The 26,236-nt window shown below is 52.7% G+C and overlaps 1 protein-coding gene and 1 long non-coding RNA gene across 5 annotated transcripts in view; one reads left to right on the forward strand and one right to left on the reverse strand.

Moving 5' to 3' along the window:
* The window catches only part of SEL1L (SEL1L adaptor subunit of SYVN1 ubiquitin ligase), an 80,963-nt gene extending 61,509 nt beyond the window's left edge, over positions 1-19,454 (reverse strand). For 2 of the 4 annotated variants that reach the window (XM_089665856.1, XM_089665852.1), the window contains exons 1-3: positions 19,281-19,453; positions 14,583-14,617; positions 6,586-6,916 (exon numbers count right to left, since the gene is read on the reverse strand). In XM_089665856.1, the coding sequence (XP_089521982.1) occupies positions 6,586-6,916; positions 14,583-14,617; positions 19,281-19,374 (460 nt within the window). In that variant the 5' untranslated portion in view covers positions 19,375-19,453. Of the gene's footprint in view, positions 1-6,585; positions 6,917-14,582; positions 14,618-19,280 lie in introns of all 4 variants that reach the window. The other 2 variants (XM_089665855.1, XM_089665853.1) reach the window with 2 other exon arrangements.
* LOC149431159 (uncharacterized) lies at positions 19,175-25,678 on the forward strand. Its single transcript, XR_016309365.1, has 2 exons — positions 19,175-19,825; positions 24,346-25,678. It is a non-coding gene; the product is annotated as an uncharacterized LOC149431159 (long non-coding RNA).
* The last annotated feature ends 558 nt before the right edge of the window (positions 25,679-26,236 follow it).

The following is a 26,236-nucleotide window of genomic DNA, read 5'->3' on the forward strand; positions in this document are numbered from 1 at the left end:
GCAGCCATACATGCCCACGCCATGACACTACCACCACCATGCTTCACTGATGAGGTGGTATGCTTAGGATTAGAGATGAGCGAATTTCTCAAAAATTCGATTCGGCTGATTCGGCGAATTCCAGTGTGAAATTCGATTCGATGCGAATTTCTTCGCTACGAAGATGACTTATAAAAAGGGTTTCTAGGCTTCAGAGAGCCTTTAAATTAGTGCAGAACACTGTACCTTTAATTTAAATGCCCTTGGAGATGAGGAAAGAGAAGGAGAAGGAGAAGGATGAGAAGAAGGAGAAGGATGAGAAGAAGAAGAAGGAGAAGGAGAAGGATGAGGATGAGAAGAAGGAGAAGGAGAAGGATGAGAAGAAGGAGAAGGAGAAGGATGAGAAGAAGGAGAAGGAGAAGGATGAGAAGAAGGAGAAGGATGAGAAGAAAGAGAAGGATGAGAAGGAGAAGGATGAGAAGAAGGAGAAGGAGAAGGATGAGAAGAAGGAGAAGGATAAGGAGAAGGAGAAGGATGAGAAGAAGGATGAGAAGAAGGAGAAGGATGAGAAGAAGGATGAGAAGAAGGAGAAGGATGAGAAGAAGAAGAAGGAGAAGGATGAGAAGAAGGATGAGAAGAAGGAGAAGGATGAGAAGAAGGAGAAGGATGAGAAGAAGGAGAAGGATGAGAAGAAGGAGAAGGAGAAGGATGAGAAGAAGGAGAAGGATGAGAAGAAGGATGAGAAGAAGGAGAAGGATGAGAAGAAGGAGAAGGATGAGAAGAAGGAGAAGGATGAGAAGAAGGAGAAGGAGAAGGATGAGAAGAAGGAGAAGGATGAGAAGAAGGATGAGAAGAAGGAGAAGGATGAGAAGAAGAAGGAGAAGGATGAGAAGAAGGATGAGAAGAAGGAGAAGGATGAGAAGAAGGAAAGGATGAGAAGAAGGAGAAGGATGAGAAGATGGAGAAGGATGAGAAGATGGAGAAGGAGAAGGATGAGAAGAAGGAGAAGGAGAAGGATGAGAAGAAGGAAAAGGAGAAGGATGAGAAGATGGAGAAGGAGAAGGATGAGAAGAAGGAGAAGGAGAAGGATGAGAAGAAGGAGAAGGAGAAGGATGAGAAGAAGGAGAAGGATGAGAAGAAGGATGAGAAGAAGGAGAAGGATGAGAAGAAGAAGGAGAAGGATGAGAAGAAGAAGGAGAAGGATGAGAAGAAGAAGGAGAAGGATGAGAAGAAGAAGGAGAAGGATGAGAAGAAGAAGGAGAAGGATGAGAAGAAGGAGAAGGATGAGAAGAAGGAGAAGGATGAGAAGAAGGAGAAGGATGAGAAGAAGGAGAAGGATGAGAAGAAGGAGAAGGATGAGAAGAAGGAGAAGGATGAGAAGAAGGAGAAGGATGAGAAGAAGGAGAAGGATGAGGAGAAGGAGAAGGATGAGAAGAAGGAGAAGGATGAGAAGAAGGAGAAGGAGAAGGATGAGGAGAAGGAGAAGGATGAGAAGAAGGAGAAGGATGAGAAGAAGGAGAAGGATGAGAAGAAGGAGAAGGATGAGAAGAAGGAGAAGGATGAGAAGAAGAAGGAGAAGGATGAGAAGATGGAGAAGGAGAAGGATGAGAAGATGGAGAAGGAGAAGGATGAGAAGAAGGAGAAGGAGAAGGATGAGAAGAAGGAGAAGGATGAGAAGAAGGAGAAGGATGAGGAGAAGGAGAAGGATGAGGAGAAGGAGAAGGATGAGGAGAAGGAGAAGGATGAGGAGAAGGAGAAGGATGAGAAGAAGGAGAAGGATGAGAAGAAGGAGAAGGAGAAGGATGAGAAGAAGGAGAAGGATGAGAAGAAGGAAAAGGAGAAGGATGAGAAGATGGAGAAGGAGAAGGATGAGAAGAAGGAGAAGGATGAGAAGAAGGAGAAGGATGAGAAGAAGGAGAAGGATGAGAAGAAGGAGAAGGATGAGAAGAAGGAGAAGGATGAGAAGGAGAAGGAGAAGGATGAGAAGGAGAAGGAGAAGGATGAGAAGAAGGAGAAGGATGAGAAGAAGGAGAAGGAGAAGGATGAGAAGGAGAAGGAGAAGGATGAGAAGAAGGAGAAGGATGAGAAGAAGGATGAGAAGAAGGAGAAGGATGAGAAGAAGGAGAAGGAGAAGGATGAGAAGAAGGAGAAGGATGAGAAGAAGGAGAAGGATGAGAAGAAGGAGAAGGATGAGAAGAAGGAGAAGGATGAGAAGAAGGATGAGAAGAAGGATGAGAAGAAGGATGAGAAGAAGGAGAAGGATGAGAAGAAGGACAGTTCTGTGACAGTTTCTGTCTATTTCTGACAGTTCTGGGACATTCACTCCATACAGCTGTTTCAACCGCTGTATGGAGGGAATGTCATGGAACTGTCAGAAATAGACTATTAATGACAGTTCTGGGACTGTCCTTCCATGCAGCGGTTGAAACATTGTATGTATTTGTTTCCATAAATGGATCCATTTATGGAAACAAATAGATACAATGTTTCAACCGCTGTATGGAAGGACAGTCCCAGAACTGTCATTAATAGTCTATTTCTGACAGTTCTATGACATTCCCTCCATACAGCGGTTGAAACAGCTGTATGGAGTGAATGTCCCAGAACTGTCAGAAATAGACTATTTATGACAGTTCTGGGACATTCCCTCCATACAGCGGTTTCCGGCAAAAAGTGTATGTGCAGAGTTCCTCTATTCTGCAGATACACTTAGAGGAGCTCTGCAGATACACTTAGAGGAGCTCTGCACATACACTTTTTGCCGGCTTGGAATTATTCTTATTTTCATCCTACTTCTTCTTCTTCTTCTTCTTCATCCTCATCCTCTTCTTCTTCTTCTGAGGATGAGGATGAAGAAGAAGAAGAAGTAGGATGAAAATAAGATTAATTCCAAGCCGGCAAAAAGTGTATGTGCAGAGCTCCTCTAAGTGTATCTGCAGAGCTCCTCTAAGTGTATCTGCAGAATAGAGGAACTCTGCACATACACTTTTTGCCGGCTTGCAATTATTCTTATTTTCATCCTACTTCTTCTTCTTCTTCTTCTTCTTCATCCTCTTCTTCTTCTTCTGAGGATGAGGATAAAGAAGAAGAAGAAGAAGTAGGATGAAAATAAGATTAATTCCAAACAGGCAAAAAGTGTATGTGCAGAGCTCCTCTAAGTGTATCTGCAGAATAGAGGAACTCTGCACATACACTTTTTGCCGGCTTGGAATTATTCTTATTTTCATCCTACTGCTTCTTCTTCTTCTTCATCCTCATCCTCAGAAGAAGAGGATGAGGATGAAGAAGAAGAAGAAGAAGGAGAAGAAGAAGAAGTAGGATGAAAAGAAGAATAATTCCAAGCCGGCAAAAAGTGTATGTGCAGAGTTCCTCTATTTCTGACAGTTCTCTCACAGCTTCTTCACATGTACAGCGGTTGAAACATCTGTATCCTAAATGTAAACTAATAGATACAATGTTTCAACCGCTAAACATGTGTTCCTTCTGTCAGAGAACTGTCAGAAATAGCGGAGCTCACTGCAGGGACACTTTTGCCGGCTGATCGGGAAATGTTCGATTCGCGCACCCGAAGTAGGCAAAATTTCGGTTTCGCCGCGAATCGAATATTTCCTGAAATTCGACTCGAATTCCGGTTCGCCTGGTTCGATTCGCTCATCTCTACTTAGGATCATGAGCAGTTCCTTTCCTTCTCCATACTCTTCTCTTCCCATCACTCTGGTACAAGTTGATCTTGGTCTCATCTGTCCATAGGATGTTGTTCCAGAACTGTGAAGGCTTTTTTACATGTTGTTTGGCAAACTCTAATCTGGCCTTCCTGTTTTTGAGGCTCACCAATGGTTTCCATCTTGTGGTGAACCCTCTGTATTCACTCTGGTGAAGTCTTCTCTTGATTGGTGACTTTGACACACATACACCTACCTCCTGGAGAGTGTTCTTGATCTGGCCAACTGTTGTGAAGGGTGTTTTCTTCACCAGGGAAAGAATTCTTCGGTCATCCACCACAGTTGTTTTCCGTGGTCTTCCAGGTCTTTTGGTGTTGCTGAGATCACCGGTGCGTTCCTTCTTTTTAAGAATGTTCCAAACAGTTGTTTTGGCCACGCCTAATGTTTTTGCTATCTCTCTGATGGGTTTGTTTTGTTTTTTCAGCCTAATGATGGCTTCACTGATAGTGACAGCTCTTTGGATCTCATCTTGAGAGTTGACAGCAACAGATTGCAAATGCAAATAGTACACTTGAAATGAACTCTGGACCTTTTATCTGCTCATTGTAATTGGGATAATGAGGGAATAACACACACCTGGCCATGGAACAGTTGAGAAGCCAATTGTCCCATTACTTTTGATCCCTTAACAAGTGGGAGGCACCTATGCAAACTGTTGTAATTCCTGCACCGTTCACCTGATTTGGATGTAAATACCCTCAAATTAAAGCTGACAGTCTGCAGTTAAAGCACATCTTGTTCGTTTCATTTCAAATCCATTGTGTTGGTGTATAGAGCCAAAAATGTTAGAATTGTGTCGATGTCCCAATATTTATGGACCTGACTGTAAGTGCCTGGTAGGCAAGTGGATAAGCCCCTTCTTCAGTTCTAATGACAGTCAGGATAAATGTTGGTATCAGCCAGAAGTAAGGAAGCATCTCGGAGAAGCTACGAAAATTCTTCACCATTACAGAAGTCCAGCTGGCTGTGACCAACTACTACTAGATATGGCTGGACAGACTGCTTACGTCAGTCTACAGAACAGACAGCTACATTATAGAAGACAGTACAAAGGGCAAATGTACATGTTACATGCCTCACTCCAGAGCCAATAAATCTAATCCGGAAATCCCCAACACACAAACTGAACTAGATCTCCAGCACTCTTAGGAGACACAAACCTTTAAAGGGATAGTAAACCTTCAGCTGCACTTTCAATGATTTAAATCCTCGCCTGTATTTCAGTTTAAGCTGGTCACATGATTGTTGCCACAAGATTCCAGTTTCATGGTGGATCTTCTCTCTTGCAACAACCTATGGGGCCACCTTTGCATGCAGGTGCTAGAGTTGTGTCTCTCTACGCTTCGGGTGTCAATAGAAACACACAGCCCCACAGCCTAGGATGGCAAGGCACTCCTCACCTCCTGCCTCTTCCTCTGGACTAGACTGTCCTGGTCCATGGTTAACTCTTTCCTGCGAAGGCCAGAGGTTCAGGGAAGCAGCAGTGAAAGAGCTGGACTCAGCAGCATTGAAAGCATTTTAAACTGCAAGTGCTGGGGTAAGAATTTACTGTTACACACACACACCTCAAAAAAATTAAAGGAACACTTTTTAATCAGAGTATAGCATGAAGTCAATGAAACTTCTGGGATATTGATCTGGTCAGGTAAGTAGCAGAGGAGGTTGTTAATTAGTTTAACCATTCCTGTTTTGGGGGTCGTCTCATTGTTGCCCACCTAGTGCACTTGTTGTTAATTTCATTAATACCAAAGGTGTGTGTGTGTCTCGCAAAGTGAACAGCATGTTTGTCTTTTAGCAAATCAACCTCAATGTGTCAGAAAACTGGCAAGAAGAGCGTTTTGTGGGTTCCTAAACCAGTGCAGAAAGCTGCATTCCGGCGCTGAAGTTGGGGTTGAAGGTCTCCCAGGATGAAGAGTTTTTGTAGGTCTGCCCCTTCAATTGGGCAGAGGGCCAGTACCACATAAACCACTTCCACTGTGCACCACCATGACGTTACCTCCCTGGTGCCCAACCTACGGCACTTTGGTATCTGATGTATCACTCCAAAGCCATGCTGGTAGGTAAACTGGATCCTGTCTAAATTGTCCCTAGTATGTGTATGTATGAATGCGAGTTAGGGACCTTAGATTGTACGCCCCTTGAGGGTTAGGGACCTTAGATTGTACGCCCCTTGAGGGTTAGGGACCTTAGATTGTACGCCCCTTGAGGGTTAGGGACCTTAGATTGTACGCCCCTTGAGGGTTAGGGACCTTAGATTGTACGCCCCTTGAGGGTTAGGGACCTTAGATTGTACGCCCCTTGAGGGTTAGGGACCTTAGATTGTACGCCCCTTGAGGGTTAGGGACCTTAGATTGTACGCCCCTTGAGGTTTAGGGACCTTAGATTGTACGCCCCTTGAGGGCTAGATACCTTAGATTGTACGCCCCTTGAGGGTTAGGGACCTTAGATTGTACGCCCCTTGAGGGTTAGGGACCTTAGATTGTACGCCCCTTGAGGGTTAGGGACCTTAGATTGTACGCCCCTTGAGGGTTAGGGACCTTAGATTGTACGCCCCTTGAGGGTTAGGGACCTTAGATTGTACGCCCCTTGAGGGTTAGGGACCTTAGATTGTACGCCCCTTGAGGGTTAGGGACCTTAGATTGTACGCCCCTTGAGGGTTAGGGACCTTAGATTGTAACATGTTCCCAGTTTTCTGCAGCATATTTCCAACCAACAATGTATCCTGCCTACACTCTTTGACTCTCATTACCTCTATTAGGCTGGAGTTTCTGACAGTCCTCTCATGCATTGCATATATTGACCGTTATATGTGTGGCCCTTAAGTGATGTCAGGGGCCGCATTTGAGGCCCCCAATAGCTCAAACGTTGATAAACGCTGCGTTACCTGGTTTCTGAGGCTGTGCGTTTGGTAGTCTCTCCTCCAGATCTTGGGTTGCAGGTTCCCCCTCCTGATTGTCCGTGTCCTCCAGAAATGTGACTGTCTGCGTGCTCTCTGAGAACACAATTGGCTCACGTGGGGGTTCCAGATCTGGATTTAAGGGTTCCGAGGACTGGGAATTGTCCACCATCTCTGAATCGGTTTCTGTACTGTCCAGGGTGACCACATTCTCTGCCCACCATTGTGCTTTCTCGTCATGCTGCTCCTCAGACTCCGTCTTTGGCTGATCTCCGGTGGGGAACTCAGATTCCACTTCTTTTCTGGGCTCAGAAATGTGCTGGGGACAGAAGAGGAGGCGGCAATGAGCAGACACCTACAATGATGTTACAGCCCTGCCTATCCTTCATCAGACAGAGCTTCGTATTGCAGGCTATCCCCCCGTACCCCAACCTGCACACCTAGATCCATCCAATCACAGTGCCAGCATCCTGGGCAGGGGAAACATTTGTCATGTAATGGATATGCAGAATACATTACACAGGCCTATAGAAGAAACAGTCTGTGCAAAATCAGTTATGAGTAGTCTGTGATTACCAACTGGCTTCTATGACTTGGTGAGACCTGCCTGGCTCTGTTCCCATCCACCCCGAGGTGTTCCCCCACATCCACCCCGAGGCGTTCCTACCCACATCCACCCGGAGACGCTCCCTCACATCCACCCCGAGGCGTTCTCCCACATCCACCCCGAGGCGTTCTCCCACATCCACCCCGAGGCGTTCTCCCACATCCACCCCGAGGCGTTCTCCCACATCCACCCCGAGGCGTTCTCCCACATCCACCCCGAGGCGTTCTCCCACATCCACCCCGAGGCGTTCTCCCACATCCACCCCGAGGCGTTCTCCCACATCCACCCCGAGGCGTTCTCCCACATCCACCCCGAGGCGTTCTCCCACATCCACCCCGAGGCGTTCTCCCACATCCACCCCGAGGCGCTCCCTCACATCCACCCCGAGGCGCTCCCTCACATCCACCCCGAGGCGTTCCCCCTCATCCACCAGGAGGCGCTCCCCCACATCCACCAGGAGGCGCTCCCCCACATCCACCAAGAGGCGCTCCCCCACATCCACCAAGAGGCGCTCCCCCACATCCACCAAGAGGCGCTCCCCCACATCCACCAAGAGGCGCTCCCCCACATCCACCAAGAGGCGCTCCCCCACATCCACCAAGAGGCGCTCCCCCACATCCACCAGGAGGCGCTCCCCCACATCCACCAGGAGGCGTTCCTACCCACATCCACCCCGAGGCGTTCCTACCCACATCCACCCCGAGGCGCTCCCCCACATCCACCCCGAGGCGTTCTCCCACATCCACCCCGAGGCGTTCCTACCCACATCCACCCGGAGGCGCTCCCTCACATCCACCCCGAAGCGTTCTCCCACATCCACCCCGAGGCGCTCCCCCACATCCACCCCGAGGCGTTCCTACCCACATCCACCCCGAGGCGTTCCTACCCACATCCACCCCGAGGCGTTCCTACCCACATCCACCCCGAGGCGTTCCTACCCACATCCACCCCGAGGCGTTCCTACCCACATCCACCCCGAGGCGTTCCTACCCACATCCACCCCGAGGCGTTCCTACCCACATCCACCCCGAGGCGTTCCTACCCACATCCACCCCGAGGCGTTCCTACCCACATCCACCCCGAGGCGTTCCTACCCACATCCACCCCGAGGCGTTCCTACCCACATCCACCCCGAGGCGTTCCTACCCACATCCACCCCGAGGCGTTCCTACCCACATCCACCCCGAGGCGTTCCTACCCACATCCACCCCGAGGCGTTCCTACCCACATCCACCCCGAGGCGTTCCTACCCACATCCACCCCGAGGCGTTCCTACCCACATCCACCCCGAGGCGTTCCTACCCACATCCACCCCGAGGCGTTCCTACCCACATCCACCCCGAGGCGTTCCTACCCACATCCACCCCGAGGCGTTCCTACCCACATCCACCCCGAGGCGTTCCTACCCACATCCACCCCGAGGCGTTCCTACCCACATCCACCCCGAGGCGTTCCTACCCACATCCACCCCGAGGCGTTCCTACCCACATCCACCCCGAGGCGTTCCTACCCACATCCACCCCGAGGCGTTCCTACCCACATCCACCCCGAGGCGTTCCTACCCACATCCACCCCGAGGCGCTCCCTCACATCCACCCCGAGGCGTTCTCCCACATCCACCCCGAGGCGTTCTCCCACATCCACCCCGAGGCGTTCTCCCACATCCACCCCGAGGCGTTCTCCCACATCCACCCCGAGGCGTTCTCCCACATCCACCCCGAGGCGTTCTCCCACATCCACCCCGAGGCGTTCTCCCACATCCACCCCGAGGCGTTCTCCCACATCCACCCCGAGGCGTTCTCCCACATCCACCCCGAGGCGTTCTCCCACATCCACCCCGAGGCGTTCTCCCACATCCACCCCGAGGCGTTCTCCCACATCCACCCCGAGGCGTTCTCCCACATCCACCCCGAGGCGTTCTCCCACATCCACCCCGAGGCGTTCTCCCACATCCACCCCGAGGCGTTCTCCCACATCCACCCCGAGGCGTTCTCCCACATCCACCCCGAGGCGTTCTCCCACATCCACCCCGAGGCGTTCTCCCACATCCACCCCGAGGCGTTCTCCCACATCCACCCCGAGGCGTTCTCCCACATCCACCCCGAGGCGTTCTCCCACATCCACCCCGAGGCGTTCTCCCACATCCACCCCGAGGCGTTCTCCCACATCCACCCCGAGGCGTTCTCCCACATCCACCCCGAGGCGTTCTCCCACATCCACCCCGAGGCGTTCTCCCACATCCACCCCGAGGCGTTCTCCCACATCCACCCCGAGGCGTTCTCCCACATCCACCCCGAGGCGTTCTCCCACATCCACCCCGAGGCGTTCTCCCACATCCACCCCGAGGCGTTCTCCCACTTCCACCCCGAGGCGTTCTCCCACTTCCACCCCGAGGCGTTCTCCCACTTCCACCCCGAGGCGTTCTCCCACATCCACCCCGAGGCGTTCTCCCACATCCACCCCGAGGCGTTCTCCCACATCCACCCCGAGGCGTTCTCCCACATCCACCCCGAGGCGTTCTCCCACATCCACCCCGAGGCGTTCTCCCACATCCACCCCGAGGCGTTCTCCCACATCCACCCCGAGGCGTTCTCCCACATCCACCCCGAGGCGTTCTCCCACATCCACCCCGAGGCGTTCTCCCACATCCACCCCGAGGCGTTCTCCCACATCCACCCCGAGGCGTTCTCCCACATCCACCCCGAGGCGTTCTCCCACATCCACCCCGAGGCGTTCTCCCACATCCACCCCGAGGCGTTCTCCCACATCCACCCCGAGGCGTTCTCCCACATCCACCCCGAGGCGTTCTCCCACATCCACCCCGAGGCGTTCTCCCACATCCACCCCGAGGCGTTCTCCCACATCCACCCCGAGGCGTTCTCCCACATCCACCCCGAGGCGTTCTCCCACATCCACCCCGAGGCGTTCTCCCACATCCACCCCGAGGCGCTCCCTCACATCCACCCCGAGGCGCTCCCTCACATCCACCCCGAGGCGTTCCCCCTCATCCACCAGGAGGCGCTCCCCCACATCCACCAGGAGGCGCTCCCCCACATCCACCCGGAGGCGCTCCCCCACATCCACCCGGAGGCGTTCCCCCACATCCACCCGGAGGCGCTCCCCCTCTTCCCACTATATTCTCCAGAGGATTTGCACCCCCCCCCCCTTCCTGACCAGGCCATTTTTTGCGTTACGGCGCTGCATTACTTTCAACTGACAATTGCACGGTCATGCAACTCTGCGCCCACATGAAATTTACATCCTTTTTTCCCCACAAATTCTGCTTTTTTTGGGGGGGGGTATTTGATCGCCTGTGCGTTTTTATTTTTTGAGCTTTAAAAAAAGAAAAAAAAAAAACAATATTTTTGACTTTTTGCTATTAAACATGTCCAGTAAAAATAATAATAAAAAAAAATCAAATTTCGTCATTCATTTAGGCCAAAATGTATTCTGCTCCGTGTCTTTGCTAACAAAAAAATCCCAATACTTGTAAATTAATTGGTTTATGTGAAATTATAGCATTTACAAATGGCGGTATAGATACTGGGATTTTTTTTTCTAGTAATGGCGTCGATCAGCGACTTGGTGTCACTGACATCCCCAGTGACACCAATACAGTGATCAGTGCTAATAAAAAGCACTGACACTGTACTAATGGCACTGGGCAGGAAGGGGTAAACATGAGGGGCAATCAAAGGGTTACCTGTGTGCTGTTTTACTAGGGGCTGTGTCTGTGTGCTTCACTGTAAGTGCACAGCCATGCAAAGCAGTGTGCACGAGCTGACAGGGAGGAGAACGGTTTTGTTTTGCTCGGCAATCAAAGGGCGCTGGCGAGTAATCATCGTCCGGGACCCAGTGATTGACAGCCGTGGCTGGGAATGGTGGTGCGGGTAGGGAGCATGCACGTCCCCTACCCAGAAGTGCAAAATCACTATATCTCTATATATATATATATATATATATATATATATATATATATATATATATATATATATATATATACACACATATATATATATATATATATACACATATATACACACATACACACACACAGGGGTGGACTGACCATTTGGAGGGCCCGGGGTCAGTAGGGGGCCCCAAGAGATGCCCCTGGTACCTTTTTCATAGGCTTTTTTGACTTTGGGCAAGGACACAGAGGCCCCATGAGTTGTCAGTCCGCCCCTGTACACACACACACATGCGTGCGCGCAATTGTAGCAGTATTTCTACTATAGGGCGGACAGGAAGCGGTTTAAAGGAAATTTAAAGGGATAGTTCACCTTTACCAAAAAGCTGCCTATGTAGGTGAGGGGTGTCTGTAGATAAAAACAAACTGTGCAGCTCACACTAATGTTGAACATTGCCCTTGCTATAAGTGTCGGCCATTTACATACCTCCTGAAGCCTGGCTGGAATACTCCCAGGGTGTTGCTGGGTGAGGCCTAGTCATTACTGCTCACCTCCACCATCACAGGAGTGAGCTCTCAGAAGCTGAGCTCAAAGCTACTACTCCAGGGGAGAGATAGAGCATGTGAGGGGGTCTGAATCAAAGAAAAACCTCACTCCTGTGACGGAGGAGGTGAGCAGTGATGACTAGGTCTCACTTAGCAATGCCCTAGCAACGTCCTGGAAGTATTCCCATCAGGCTTCATGAGGTACATAAATGGCCTACACCTATAGCAAGGGCAATATTCAACTTTAGTCAGAGACACGCAGTTTGTTATTATCCACAGACACCCCTCACCTGTACTGACAGGTTTCTGGTAAAGGAGAACGAACACTACTAAATACAGCAATAACTCCTCATAAAAAGCACAGCAGGAGTGTAGATTCAGGAATTCTACACAGGGATGGTGGGAACTCCTCATAAAAAGCACAGCAGGAGTGCAGACTTGGGAACTCAGCATCGGGATGGTGGGAACTCCTCATAAAAAGCACAGCAGGTGTGCAGACTTAGGAACTCAGCATAGGGATGGTGGGAACTCCTCATAAAAAGCACAGCAGGTGTAGAGACCCAGGAACTCCGCACAGGGATAGTGGGAACTCCTCATAAAAAAGCACAACAGAAGTGCAGGCCCAGGAACTCAGCACAGGGATGGTGGGAGCTCCTCATAAAAAGCACAGCAGGAGTGCAGACCCGGGAACTCTGCACAGGGATGGTGGGAACTCCTCATAAAAAGCACAGCAGGAGTGCAGACACGGGAACTCTGCACAGGGATGGTGGGAGCTCCACGCAAAAAGCACAGCAGGAGTGGAGACATGGGAAATCTGCACAGGGATGGTGGGAGCTCCACGTAAAAAGCACAGCAGGTGTACAGACCCGAGAACTAAGTTCAGAGATCTCACTCAGCCAGGCTTCCCCTCACTGACTTCCAGATTTCAACAGAACTTTTGTAGGAAAGTTTTCTTTCCTAATTTCATTCTCATCTGTCGTTCTGAGGGTTCCAGTTTGGGAATATCATGTCTCCCCAGCGGATTACAAGGTGAGCACTGGGCAGGATTTCACCCCAGACACAGGGGGCCGGTGATTAATGAGCAGTCAAGGGCTCCACTTAGGCAGGCCATACACTATACAATTTTCTGTCCAATTTCCTTTAGATTTACCTTCAGCTATGTAGTACAAGGTCCCGTCTAATTAGATACAATTCAAAGTGTTGTTTAGGTTTGACCTCATATTATATGGTTTTTGGTAAATCTAAAGCAAAATTCTCAAGAAAAAATTGTATAATGTATGGCCTGCCTCAGCATTCATTCTTCAGTGCAAATGGAGTCTGTTCTTTGTTACTGTAATGGGGAAACCTCCAACAAGGTGCCATGGACTGATCACTACCATGTACTGTACACACAGCCCAACATGGACATATCTGTCCTGAACCACCAACAGGTCTCTATGATGAACCCCCAACATAATACAATCTGCCCCGAACCTCCAACACATCTCTACACTAAACTCCTACCAGGATACAATCTGCTCTGAACCCCCAACATATCTATACAATGAACCCTCTAATACATTACAACCTGCCCAGAACCCCCAACACATCTCCACAATGAACCCCAACAAGCTGGGTACAACCTGTTCGGAATCCCCACAATGAACCCCAACAAGCTGGGTACAACCTGTTCTGAATCGCCACGTCTCCACAATGAACCCCAACAACCTGGGTACAACCTGTTCTGAATCCCCACAATGAACCCCAACAACCTGGCTACAACCTGTTCTGAATCCCCACAATGAACCCCAACAACCTGGGTACAACCTGTTCTGAATCCCCACAATGAACCCCAACAACCTGGGTACAACCTGTTCTGAATCCCCAGAATGAACCCCAACAACCTGGGTACAACCTGTTCTGAATCCCCACAATGAACCCCAACAACCTGGGTACAACCTGTTCTGAATCATCACAATGAACCCCAACAACCTGGGTACAACCTGTTCTGAATCCCCACAATGAACCCCAACAACCTGGGTACAACCTGTTCTGAATCCCCACAATGAACCCCAACAACCTGGCTACAACCTGTTCGGAATCCCCACAATGAACCCCAACAACCTGTTCTGAATCCCCACAATGAACCCCAACAACCTGGCTACAACCTGTTCTGAATCCCCACAATGAACCCCAACAACCTGGGTACAACCTGTTCGGAATCCCCACAATGAACCCCAACAACCTGGATACAACCTGTTCGGAATCCCCACAATGAACCCCAACAACCTGGGTACAACCTGTTCTGAATCCCCACAATGAACCCCAACAACCTGGGTACAACCTGTTCTGAATCCCCACGTCTCCACAATGAACCCCAACATATCTCCAAAATTAATCCCCAAAATGTAACAATCTGCATTGAACCCCAACATATGTATACATCAAACTCCCCAATACATTACAATCTATCCTGACCCCCCAACACATCTCTTCCATAAACGCCTACAGGGTAAAATCTGCTGTAAATCCCCAACATGTCTCCACAATGAACCCCAAACATGTTACAATCTGACTAGAACCCCCAACATGTCTCCACAATGAACCCCTCAATACGGTACAATCTGCGCTGAACCCCCAATATGTCTCCACAATGAACCCCTCAATACGGTACAATCTGCGCTGAACCCCCAATATGTCTCCACAATGAACCCCTCAATACGGTACAATCTGCGCTGAACCCCCAATATGTCTATACAAAGCAGCTCAGTGAAGAGAAGCCGGAATAATCGGCTGCAGAGAATGTGATCTGGTGACTCCGGGTGTATGTCTACTGAAGGTGATATTGACCGTCTTCAATCCAGGACTGACTGGTGCCTGAATTCTAGATGGGACTGTAGGGGGCTGAGGTGATTGCAGTGTAGATCAGTGCAGAGTTCTCACCGGAGTTACCTCCGTGTCTTCTTCATTCTTATTATCTGAAAGAGAAGAGCAAAACAACATTTCACTCAGCACAATGCCACATGTGGGACTGCACTTCCCAACCCGTCCCTCAATGCCACATGTGGAACCGCACTTCCCCCCCCCCCCCCCGACTCATTGCTCAATTGCACCTGTGGCACCGCACTTCCCCCTTGACCTGTTGCTCAATGCCACCTGTGGGACCACTTTCGCCCCCACCACGCTAAAGGCCACCTATGGGACAGCACTTCCCACCGACCTGTCCCTCAATGCCACCTGTGGCACAAAACTCCGCCCACCCCGACCTGTTGCTCAATGCCACCTGTGGGACCGCACTTCTCCCGGACCCATTGCTCAATGCCGCCTGTGGGACCGCACTTGCCCTCGACCTGTCGCCCAATGCCACCTGTGGGACCGCATTCCTCTCCCCCGACCAGTCACTCATTGTCACCTGTGGGTCCACACTTCCCCCTGACCCGTCCCTCAATGCCACCTGTGGGACCACATCCCCCCATGCTCATTGCCACCTGTGAGACCGCACTTCCCCCAACCCATCACTCAATGCCACCTAAAGGGACCGCATTTCCCCTAACCCATCACTCAATGCCACCTGTGGGACCACACTTGCCCCCGACCCGTCATTCAATGCCACCAGTGGGACCGCATTTCCCCCCGACCTGTCACTCAATGCCACCTGTGGCACCGCACTTTCCCCCGACCCGTCACCAAGTGCCACCTGTGGGACTGCACTTCCCCCCGACCCATTGCTCAATACCACCTGTAAGACCGCACTTGCCCTTGACCTGTCGCCCAATGCCACCTGTGGGACCGCATTCCTCTCCCCCCACCAGTCACTCATTGTCACCTATGGGACCACATCCCCCCCCCATGCTCATTGCCACCTGTAAGACCGCACTTCCCCCGACCCATCCCTGAATGCCACCTGTGGGACCACATCCCCCCATGCTCATTGCCACCTGTGAGACCGCACTTCCCCAGACCCATCACTCAATGCCACCAGTGGGACCGCATTTCCCCTGACCTGTCGCTCCATGCCACCTATGGGACTGCACTTTCCCCAACCCATCGCCCAATGCCACATGTGGGACCGCGCTTCCCCTGACCCATCAATCAATGCCTCCTGTGGGACCACATTTCCCCCCACACCCAATGCCACCTGTGAGACCACATTTCCCCCCACGCTCAATGCCACCTGTGGGACCACATTTCCCCCCACGCTCAATGCCACCTGTGGGCACTTCCCCCAACCCGTAGCCCAATGCCACCTGTGGGACCGCATTCCTCTCCCCCGACCAGTCACTCATTGTCACCTGTGGGACCACACTCCCCCCGACCCATCCCTCAATGCCACCTGTGGGACCACATTCCCCCCCCCCATGCTCATTGCCACCTGTGAGACCGCACTTCCCCCAACCCATCACTCAATGCCACCTAAAGGGACCACATTTCCCCTAACCCATCACTCAATGCCACCTGTGGGACCGCACTTTCCCCCGACCCATCACTCAATGCCACTTGTGGGACCACATCCCCCCTATGCCACCACACTTCCACCGAACCATCGCTCAATGCCACCTGTGGGACCGCACTCCCCCCGACTCGTCGCTCAATACCACCTGTGGCACTGCACTTCCCCTGACCCATCACTCAATGCCACCTGTGGGACCGCACCTGCCCCCGACCCGTCATTCAATGTCACCTGTGGGACTGCATTTCACCCCGACCTGTCCCTCAATGCCACCTGTGGCACCGCACTTTCCCCCGACCCGTCACCAAGTGCCACCTGTGGGACCACATTTCCCCCCACGCTCAATGCCACCTGTGGGCACTTCCCCCAACCCGTAGCCCAATGCCACCTGTGGGACCGCATTCCTCTCCCCAGACCAGTCACTCATTGTCACCTGTGGGACCACACTCCCCCCCGACCCATCCCTCAATGCCACCTGTGGGACCACATTCCCCCCCCCATGCTCGTTGCCACCTGTGAGACCGCACTTCCCCCAACCCATCACTCAATGCCACCTAAAGGGACCACATTTCCCCTAACCCATCACTCAATGCCACCTGTGGGACCGCACTTTCCCCCGACCCATCACTCAATGCCACTTGTGGGACCACATCCCCCCTATGCCACCACGCTTCCACCGAACCATCGCTCAATGCCACCTGTGGGACCGCACTCCCCCCGACTCGTCGCTCAATACCACCTGTGGCACTGCACTTCCCCTGACCCATCACTCAATGCCACCTGTGGGACCGCACCTGCCCCCGACCCGTCATTGAATGCCACCTGTGGGACTGCATGTCCCCCCGACCTGCCGCTCAATGCCACCTGTGGCACCGCACTTCCCAACCCGTCCCTCAATGCCACATGTGGAACCGCACTTCCCCCCCCCCCCTCCCGACTCATTGCTCAATGCCACCTGTGGGACTGCACTTCCCCCCGACCCATTGCTCAATGCCACCTGTAGGACCGCACTTGCCCTCGACCTGTCGCCCAATGCCACCTGTGGGACTGCATTCCTCTCCCCCCACCAGTCACTCATTGTCAGCTGTGGGACCACATCCCCCCCCCCATGCTTACTGCCACCTGTGAGACCGCACTTCCCCCGACCCATCCCTCAATGCCGCCTGTGGGACCACATCCCCCCCTCATGCTCATTGCCACCTGTGAGACCGCACTTCCCCCGACCCATCACTCAATGCCACCTGTGGCACCGCACTTTCCACTGACCCGTCGCTCAATGCCACCTGTGGAACCGCACTTCCCACCAACCCGTCCCTCAATGCCACGCGTGGCACCGCACTTCCCACAGACCTGTTCCTCAATGCCACCTGTGGCACCGAACTCCCCCCGACCCGTCCCTCAATGACACCTGTGGGACCGCACTTCCCCCGACCCGTCCCTCAATGCCACCTGTGGGCCCACACTTCCCCCGACCCATCATTCAATGCCACCTGTAGGACCGCACTTGCCCCCGACTCGTCATTCAATGCCACCAGTGGGACTGCATTTCCCTCCGACCTGTCGCTCCATGCCACCTGTGGCACCGCACTTTCCCCCGACCCGTCACCAAGTGCCACCTATGGGACCACACTTTCCCCAACCCATCGCCCAATGCCACCTGTGGGACCGCACTTCCCCCGACTCATCACGCAATGCCACCTGTGGGACCGCATTTCCCCCCCATCCATCGCTCAATGCCAGCTGTGGCACCGCACTTTCCCCCGACCCGTCACCAAGTGCCACCTATGGGACCACACTTTCCCCAACCCATCGCCCAATGCCACCTGTGGGACCGCACTTCCCCCGACTCATCACGCAATGCCACCTGTGGGACCGCATTTCCCCCCATCCATCGCTCAATGCCAGCTGTGGCACCGCGCTTCCCCTGACCCATCGATCAATGTCACCTGTGGGACCATACTTCCTCCGACTCATCACTCAATGCCACCTGTGGGCACTTCCCCCAACCCGTTGCCCAATGCCACCTGTGGGACCACACTTCCTCCGACTCATCACTCAATGCCACCTGTGGGACCGCATTTCCCCCCCGACCTGTCGCTCAATGCCACCAATGGCACCGCACTTGCCCTCGACCTGTCGCAGCCTGGCAATGGGATGGAGACACAAGTTGGAGGCGCCATTCTGTACTAGAGCCAGCTGGTACCCCCAGTCTGTGCTGGATCCCCTGGCAGCCCCAGTCAGACATGGACTTGGTCCAGGCTCAGAGAAGGCAGTTCTGGTCTCAGCTCAACATGTCCTGTCAGTGCTGGTATCAGGTGCAGGCAGGGGGTCAGTGCTGGGCGGTACTGGTGTCAGTGCGGGGCGGTACTGGTGTCAGTGCGGGGCGGTACTGGTGTCAGGGGGTCAGTGCTGGGCGGTACTGGTGTCAGCGCTGGGCGGTACTGGTGTCAGGTCCAGCCAGGGGGTCAGTGCTGGGCGGTACTAGTGTCAGGTCCAGGCAGGGGGTCAGTGCTGGGCGGTACTGGTGTCAGGTCCAGGCAGGGGGTCAGTGCTGGGCGGTACTGGTTTCAGTGCTGGGCAGTACTGGTGTCAGGTCCAGGCAGGGGGTCAGTGCTGGGCGGTACTGGTGTCAGGTCCAGGCAGGGGGTCAGTGCTGGGCGGTACTGGTGTCAGTGCTGGGCGGTACTGGTGTCAGGTCCAGGCAGGGGGTCAGTGCTAGGCAGTACTGGTGTCAGGTCCAGGCAGGGGGTCAGTGCTGGGCGGTACTGGTGTCAGTGCTGGGCGGTACTGGTGTCAGGTCCAGGCAGGGGGTCAGTGCTGGGCGGTACTGGTGTCAGGTCCAGGCAGGGGGTCAGTGCTGGGCGGTACTGGTGTCAGGTCCAGGCAGGGGGTCAGTGCTGGGCGGTACTGGTGTCAGTGCTGGGCGGTACTGGTGTCAGTGCTGGGCGGTACTGGTGTCAGGTCCAGGCAGGGGGTCAGTGCTGGGCAGTACTGGTGTCAGGTCCAGGCAGGGGGGTCAGTGCTGGGCGGTACTGGTGTCAGGTCCAGTCAGGGGGTCAGTGCTGGGCGGTACTGGTGTCAGGTCCAGTCAGGGGGTCAGTGCTGGGCGGTACTGGTGTCAGGTCCAGTCAGGGGGTCCGTGCTGGGCGGTACTGGTGTAAGATCCAGTGGGTGTCGGTTCTGTTTCTCACCAGTTCGGTCCGGCAGCTCGGTGTTGGCCCAACAGCAGAGTCCACCCAGCAGTATGACTACCATCAGCGCACACGGCGCTCTCCTCTCCCCCATCCTCCCTTCTGACAGACCCGGGCTCCGGCAGCGGCCTAAACCAGGCAAGCCGCACCACCCTCCCAGCCAATCGCAGCCCCCAGCTCTTCTACCTGGACCAATCACCTCACGGCGAATGCCTACCCACCAATCAACAAGAGAGGGGAGGGAATTCCGGATGAGAAGGCTTGTCAGCAGCCTTCCACTACATGGCCCTCCCTGATTGGCTGCTTACGGGGGATAGTAAACAAACTACTACTCCCGACATGCCTCATTGCCTTCTCCCGTAAAGCATCACTGAGCGCAAGGAAGCCGGGCTAATCAGCCAGCGGCTAACCTAATCACATGACCATCAGCCAATACATTTCATCAAGGCGGTCATCTTCGTAGTTCATCAGGTGTCTGAACCGGAAGTGGGTTTTTTGTGGGCCGGAAATGGCCTGTTAGTGTAGCTGCTGGCAGTAACGAGGAGGTGAGACAATCCGGGGACATCCGGGGATTTGGGGCGAGGGTGGAGAGTGTGTCCCCCATCACTCGGTGGGCACTATGGAGCTGGTCATACATGAGGGGTGAAAGCTGTGTTCTCCGGGGGACCTCACTGGGGTGACACGTGTGAGTGTGGGCTGAGATGAGGAATGTATTATTGGGGGGGGGTAATGATATGGTCTGGTGATCCCAGTAGGGATGTTTTGTGGGGGTGGAGCTGATTATGCTAGTATTTATCTATGGGGGGTCCAGGTATTCCAGTGGAGATATATGGGGGACATTTGGATATACTGACCCCAGGAACTGATGCATTTTATTTAGTGACCCCCCCAATAGTGATATTCTTGGGGGAGGGGTCGATAAGGCCAGTATTGCTAGGAGAGGTGATATATATATATATATATATATATATATGGTGGATCTGGTGACCCCCTTCCCCCACCAGTATTCATATATTTGGGGGAGGGGGTGGATCTGGTGACTCCCCCCAGTAGTCATGTAAGGGGGTAGGGGTGCTGGATATGGTGAGCCCAGTAGCTATATATGTATGTTTTTTTTTTTGTGGGGGGGTCTGCTGCCCTCAGTACACACACATATGATTGGGGGAGGTAGTAGATCTAGTAAGCCCAATATTGGCATACTGGTGGATAAGGAGATTCTGGTGGCCTGTATTTGGAAGGAGGGGGGTCATCCAGTGATACATTGTGAGGGTGGTGTAGCTCTGGTGACCCCAGTAGTGGTATATTGACAAGGTGGTTCTGGTGACCCCAGTAGCGGTATAAGGGGGTGGTGGTTCTGGTGACCCTAGTAGCAGTATAAGGGGAGAGGGGTGGATCTGGTGACCCCAGTAGCGGTATAAGGGGGGAGGGGTGGATCTGGTGACCCCAGTAGCGGTATAAGGGGAGAGGGGGTGGATCTGGTGACCCCAGTAGCGGTATAAGGGGAGAGGGGTGGATCTGGTGACCCCAGTAGCGGTATAAGGGGAGAGGGGTGGATCTGGTGACCCCAGTAGCGGTATAAGGGGGGAGGGGTGGATCTGGTGACCCCAGTAGCGGTATAAGGGGGGAGGGGTGGATCTGGTGACCCCAGTAGCGGTATAAGGGGGGAGGGGTGGATCTGGTGACCCCAGTAGCGGTATAAGGGGGGAGGGGTGGATCTGGTGACCCCAGTAGCGGTATAAGGGGGAGGGGTGGATCTGGTGACCCCAGTAGCGGTATAAGGGGGGAGGGGTGGATCTGGTGACCCCAGTAGCGGTATAAGGGGGGAGGGGTGGATCTGGTGACCCCAGTAGCGGTATAAGGGGGGAGGGGTGGATCTGGTGACCCCAGTAGCGGTATAAGGGGGGAGGGGTGGATCTGGTGACCCAGTAGCGGTATAAGGGGGGAGGGGTGGATCTGGTGACCCCAGTAGCGGTATAAGGGGGGAGGGGTGGATCTGGTGACCCCAGTAGCGGTATAAGGGGGGAGGGGTGGATCTGGTGACCCCAGTAGCGGTATAAGGGGGGAGGGGTGGATCTGGTGACCCCAGTAGCGGTATAAGGGGGGAGGGGTGGATCTGGTGACCCCAATAGCGGTATAAGGGGGGTGGGGGGGATCTGGTGACCCCAGTAGCGGTAGAAGGGGGTGGATCTGGTGACCCCAGTAGCGGTATAAGGGGAGAGGGGTGGATCTGGTGACCCCAGTAGCGGTATAAGGGGTGGGGGTGGATCTGGTGACAGCGGTATAAGGGGTGGGGGTGGATCTGGTGACCCCAGTAGCGGTATAAGGGGTGGGGGTGGATCTGGTGACCCCAGTAGCGGTATAAGGGGGGGGGGTGGATCTGGTGACCCCAGTAGCGGTATAAGGGGGGGGTGGATCTGGTGACCCCAGTAGCGGTATAAGGGGGGGTGGATCTGGTGACCCCAGTAGCGATATAAGGGGGGGGTGGATCTGGTGACCCCAGTAGCGATATAAGGGGGGGGGTGGATCTGGTGACCCCAGTAGCGATATAAGGGGGGGGGTGGATCTGGTGACCCCAGTAGCGATATAAGGGTGGGGGTAGATCTGGTGACCCTGTGAGTGGTATAAGGGGGGGTGGGGGTGGATCTGGTGACCCCGTGAGTGGTATAAGGGGGATGGGGTGGATCTGGTGACCCCGTGAGTGGTATAAGGGGGGGGTGGGGGTGGATCTGGTGACCCTGTGAGTGGTATAAGGGGGGGGGTGGGGGTGGATCTGGTGACCCCGTGAGTGGTATAAGGGGGATGGGGTGGATCTGGTGACCCCGTGAGTGGTATAAGGGGGGTGGGGGGGATCTGGTGACCCCAGTAGCGGTATAAGGGGGGGGGGGGTGGATCTGGTGACCCCAGTAGCGGTATAAGGGGGGGGGGGGGGTGGATCTGGTGACCCCAGTAGCGGTATAAGGGGGGGGGTGGATCTGGTGACCCCAGTAGCGGTATAAGGGGGGGGGGGTGGATCTGGTGACCCCAGTAGCGGTATAAGGGGGGGGGGTGGATCTGGTGACCCCAGTAGCGGTATAAGGGGGGGGGTGGATCTGGTGACCCCAGTAGCGGTATAAGGGGGGGGGGGTGGATCTGGTGACCCCAGTAGCGATATAAGGGTGGGGGTGGATCTGGTGACCCCGTGAGTGGTATAAGGGGGGGGTGGGGGTGGATCTGGTGACCCCGTGAGTGGTATAAGGGGGGATGGGGTGGATCTGGTGCCCCCGTGAGTGGTATAAGGGGGGATGGGGTGGATCTGGTGCCCCCGTGAGTGGTATAAGGGGGGATGGGGTGGATCTGGTGCCCCCAGTAGTGATGCATTAAGGGGAGGTAGTGGATCCGGTAAGCCCAGTATACATATATTGGGCTGTAGGTAGACCTCCTTTTTTATGGTCTTTGCTACATCCTCATCCCTGGGCTCCGGTGTTCCCTTCTCTTTCCTCCTACAAAGGCGTGTCAGCACGTTCCTGTGAGCGGACGCGTAAGAACCGGAGGTACAGCAGTTCAGAGCGGAGTCCCTCTGTGTGTCTCAGATGAGACTCCTCCCACTGCGCTCGCACATTCTTGAAGGGACATGGCCAAGTATTGCAGAGATATATGAAATATGTTTGTTCCCCAGGACGGCTCACATGAGGGATGGCTCCGCCCACCTACAGCAAAGTCTGAGAGTTTTCAATTTTTCCGGTCTCCTGCAAACACGCCTTCACCTCCTGGCTTATTATTTCCCCCCTTCTTACCCAGAGGTCAACTGTAGGCGGCAGAGGCCCACCCCCTCCCTAGGAGAGCAGTCCAGTGGTTCTGGTGACCCCAGCAGTAATATAAGGGGAGAAGAGTACAAATGGTGACCCCAGTATTGATATATGGGGAAAGGGGCTACATATGGAGCCCCCCTAATTTGATATATAGGGAGAAGGGGTATGTATGGTGAACCCCCCCCTCGTCCAGCATGATACATGGGGAGAGGATGCATATGGTGACACCCCCCCCCCCACAGACGCACACACACACCCTGTATTGATATATGGGGAGAGGGGCTACATATGGAGCCCCCTAACTTGATATATGGGGAGAGGGTATATATGGTGACCCCCCAGCATTGATACATGGGGAGAGGATACATATGGTGATCCATATTGATATATGGGGAGAGGGGGTATATATGGTGACCCCCCCCCCCCATCATTGATACATATGGTGACACCCTGTATTGATCTATGGGGAGAGGGGCTACATATGGAGCCCCCTGATTTGATATATGGGGAGAGGGGTATATATGTTGACACCCCCCCCCCCCCACCAGCATTGATACATGGGGAGAGGATACACATGGTGACCCCCCCCCCCCGTATTGATGTATGGGGTACATGTGACCCCAGTATTGATATGGCAGGATATACATCTGATGACCATAGTGGTGATACATGGGGGGAGGGGTACATATGCTGACTCCAGTATTGATATATTTGGGGTAGTGAATGGATATGGTGACTAGTGTTGGCGGGTTGATTTGGTGACCCCAGTAGTGTGGATATGCTGACCCAATAGTGATATATTGGGGGTGAATGTGGTGCCCCCAGTAGTGATTATTGGAGGGAAGGGATGATCTGGTGAACCCAATAGTGATACTTTTTGGGGGTAATGGGGTAGACACGAATATCCTAGTAGTAATATATTTGGGGGGGGTGATCCAATCATTCCAGTAGTGACATTTTGGGGGGATAAATGGATAGTGACCCCAGGAAGTGATGAATTTGGGGGGGGGGGGGAGAGTGGATCCATTGACTTCAGTAGTGATATTTCTCCTGCTTCTTCACCTCATGGTTTATTTTTTCCCCTAGGAATCCTCAAGGACCAATGAGCTCTCACCCCATGTCCTTTATTGGACTCTTGGGACCCCTTTTTAAACTCATTTAGCCTTGTATTTTCCTGAAGGTGGGTGAAACCATCTCTCTCTCTCATGTGAGACATTCTGGAAATTGAGGTCATCAGGTAATAACTCATTATTGTATATTTTATTTTTTTCGTCCAGACATTCACCTGAAATACAACGGCTGTTTGGCATCACCGTGCGCACTGCACTGAACATGGACCAGAGAAAGCCAAGGAGAGAGTTGTCTGAGCAGATCAGACTGAAAATCATAGACCAGCATATCAAAGGTAAAGGTTACAAGACCATCTCCAAGCAGCTTGAGGTTCCTGTGACTACAGTTGCAAATATTATCAGGAAGGTGAAGGACCATGGTAGTGTAGCCAACCTCCCCGGACGTGGCCGCAAGAAGAAAATCGACCCCAGCTTGAATACAAGGATAGCGCGAATGGTAGACCAAGAGCCAAAGAAAACCTCTAAAGAGATACAAGCCGAACTCCAAGGTCAAGGTACATCCGTGTCTGACCGCACTATCCGCCGCTTTTTGAACGAGAGCGGGCTCAAAGAAGGTAGACCTAAGGGGACTCCGCTGTCGAAAGAAAAACAACAAAAAAAAACTAGACGGCGCACATTGACAAGCCACAAAGCTTCAGGGAGAACAGATGTGGCAAAATGAGCTTTTTGGAAAGTTCCATGAGCTCTATGTTCACATAAAAAAAAAAATGAGGGCATACTATACCTACTGTGAAACATGGAGAAGGCTTGATTATGCTTTGTGGCTGCTTTGCTGTGTCTGACACAGGGTGTCTTGAATCTTCAGGGTATGACGAAATCTCAAGATTATCAAGGAATTCTGGAGGAAAACGTACAACCCAGTGTCAGAAAGTTCTGTCTGAGTTGCTGGTCATGCGACCTCCAACAGTATACATAACACAAAGCGAAGAACACTCAAGAAAGGCTAAGAGGTAAACCTTGGACTGTTCTGAAGTGGTCTTCTGTGAGCCCTGATCTGAATCTAACATCTATGGAAGGAGCAGAAATGTGCAGGCTGGAGAAGGCGCCCTTCAAACCGGAGACAGTTGGAGCAGTTTGAGAAGAGTGGGACAAACTACCTTTTGGCAGGTGCGGAAATCTCAGTAAGAGCCACAGAAATCACTTGTTTGCAGTGATCCCTTCTAGGCCCAGGTTCACATTTATGCGGATTTCAGTGAGTTTGGTTTGCCGAAACGCACTACAGTCCATTTAACTTGATTTCCTAAGGATCTAGTTCATTTCTGTGCGTCTTGAGCCAGAGCAGATTTTGTAAAGGGTCAGGGACTTTTTTTTTCCTGGAGCAGATTGCGTTTTGCGTGTAATAGACTTCAATGGAACCGCACCAGAAACGCAAGCGTTGCATCTTGCGTTTTGTGCTTTGACTTTAAGCTGATTGTTAAGGAGCGGGTGGCCTCAAAGTCTGATATTTATGAAATCTGGAATAAACAATGGCGAATGCCAATTTCTTTTGGTCAGTTTCAAGTCTTTTCGGAGAAAATGGCGGCGTCTTCCTTTTAGGACTAATGCACACAGGGCGTTTGCCCAGCACACCCGAACGCCTTTCCCCTTGGCAGCAGCATTTTCGCAGAAAGGACGGTGTGTAAATGCATCTAGGTGCATCAAGTGGTTGGGTGGTCATTTCATTGGCCAGAATAAATTAACACTCGGGCACCTGACACACCTAGTATTAACGTGCGTTTATTTCAACCATTTTTTTTTTCTGCCAAAGCGTTGCTGCTCCTGGATGCACAGGCTGTGTTTTTTCTGAGTCGGTAAACAACTGCGTGCATGGACACATGGGGCTGATTTTTTAAAGGCAAATATACTGTGCACTGCAAGTGCAGTTGCGCCAGAGCTTAGGTAAAGCTTCACTTTGCAAAGAATACCCAATCACATGCAAGGAAAAAAAAAAACAAAAACCTTTTTGCTTGCACATGATTGGATGATAGAAATCCGCAGCACTTTTCCCTCAGATCTGAAGCAACTGCAATTGAAGTGCACAATATATTTTCCTTTAGTA

The sequence above is a fragment of the Staurois parvus genome, unplaced genomic scaffold, assembly GCF_062004578.1.
Source record: "Staurois parvus isolate SC_StPar_1 unplaced genomic scaffold, SC_StPar_1.0 ptg002372l, whole genome shotgun sequence".
Lineage (NCBI taxonomy): Eukaryota > Metazoa > Chordata > Amphibia > Anura > Ranidae > Staurois > Staurois parvus.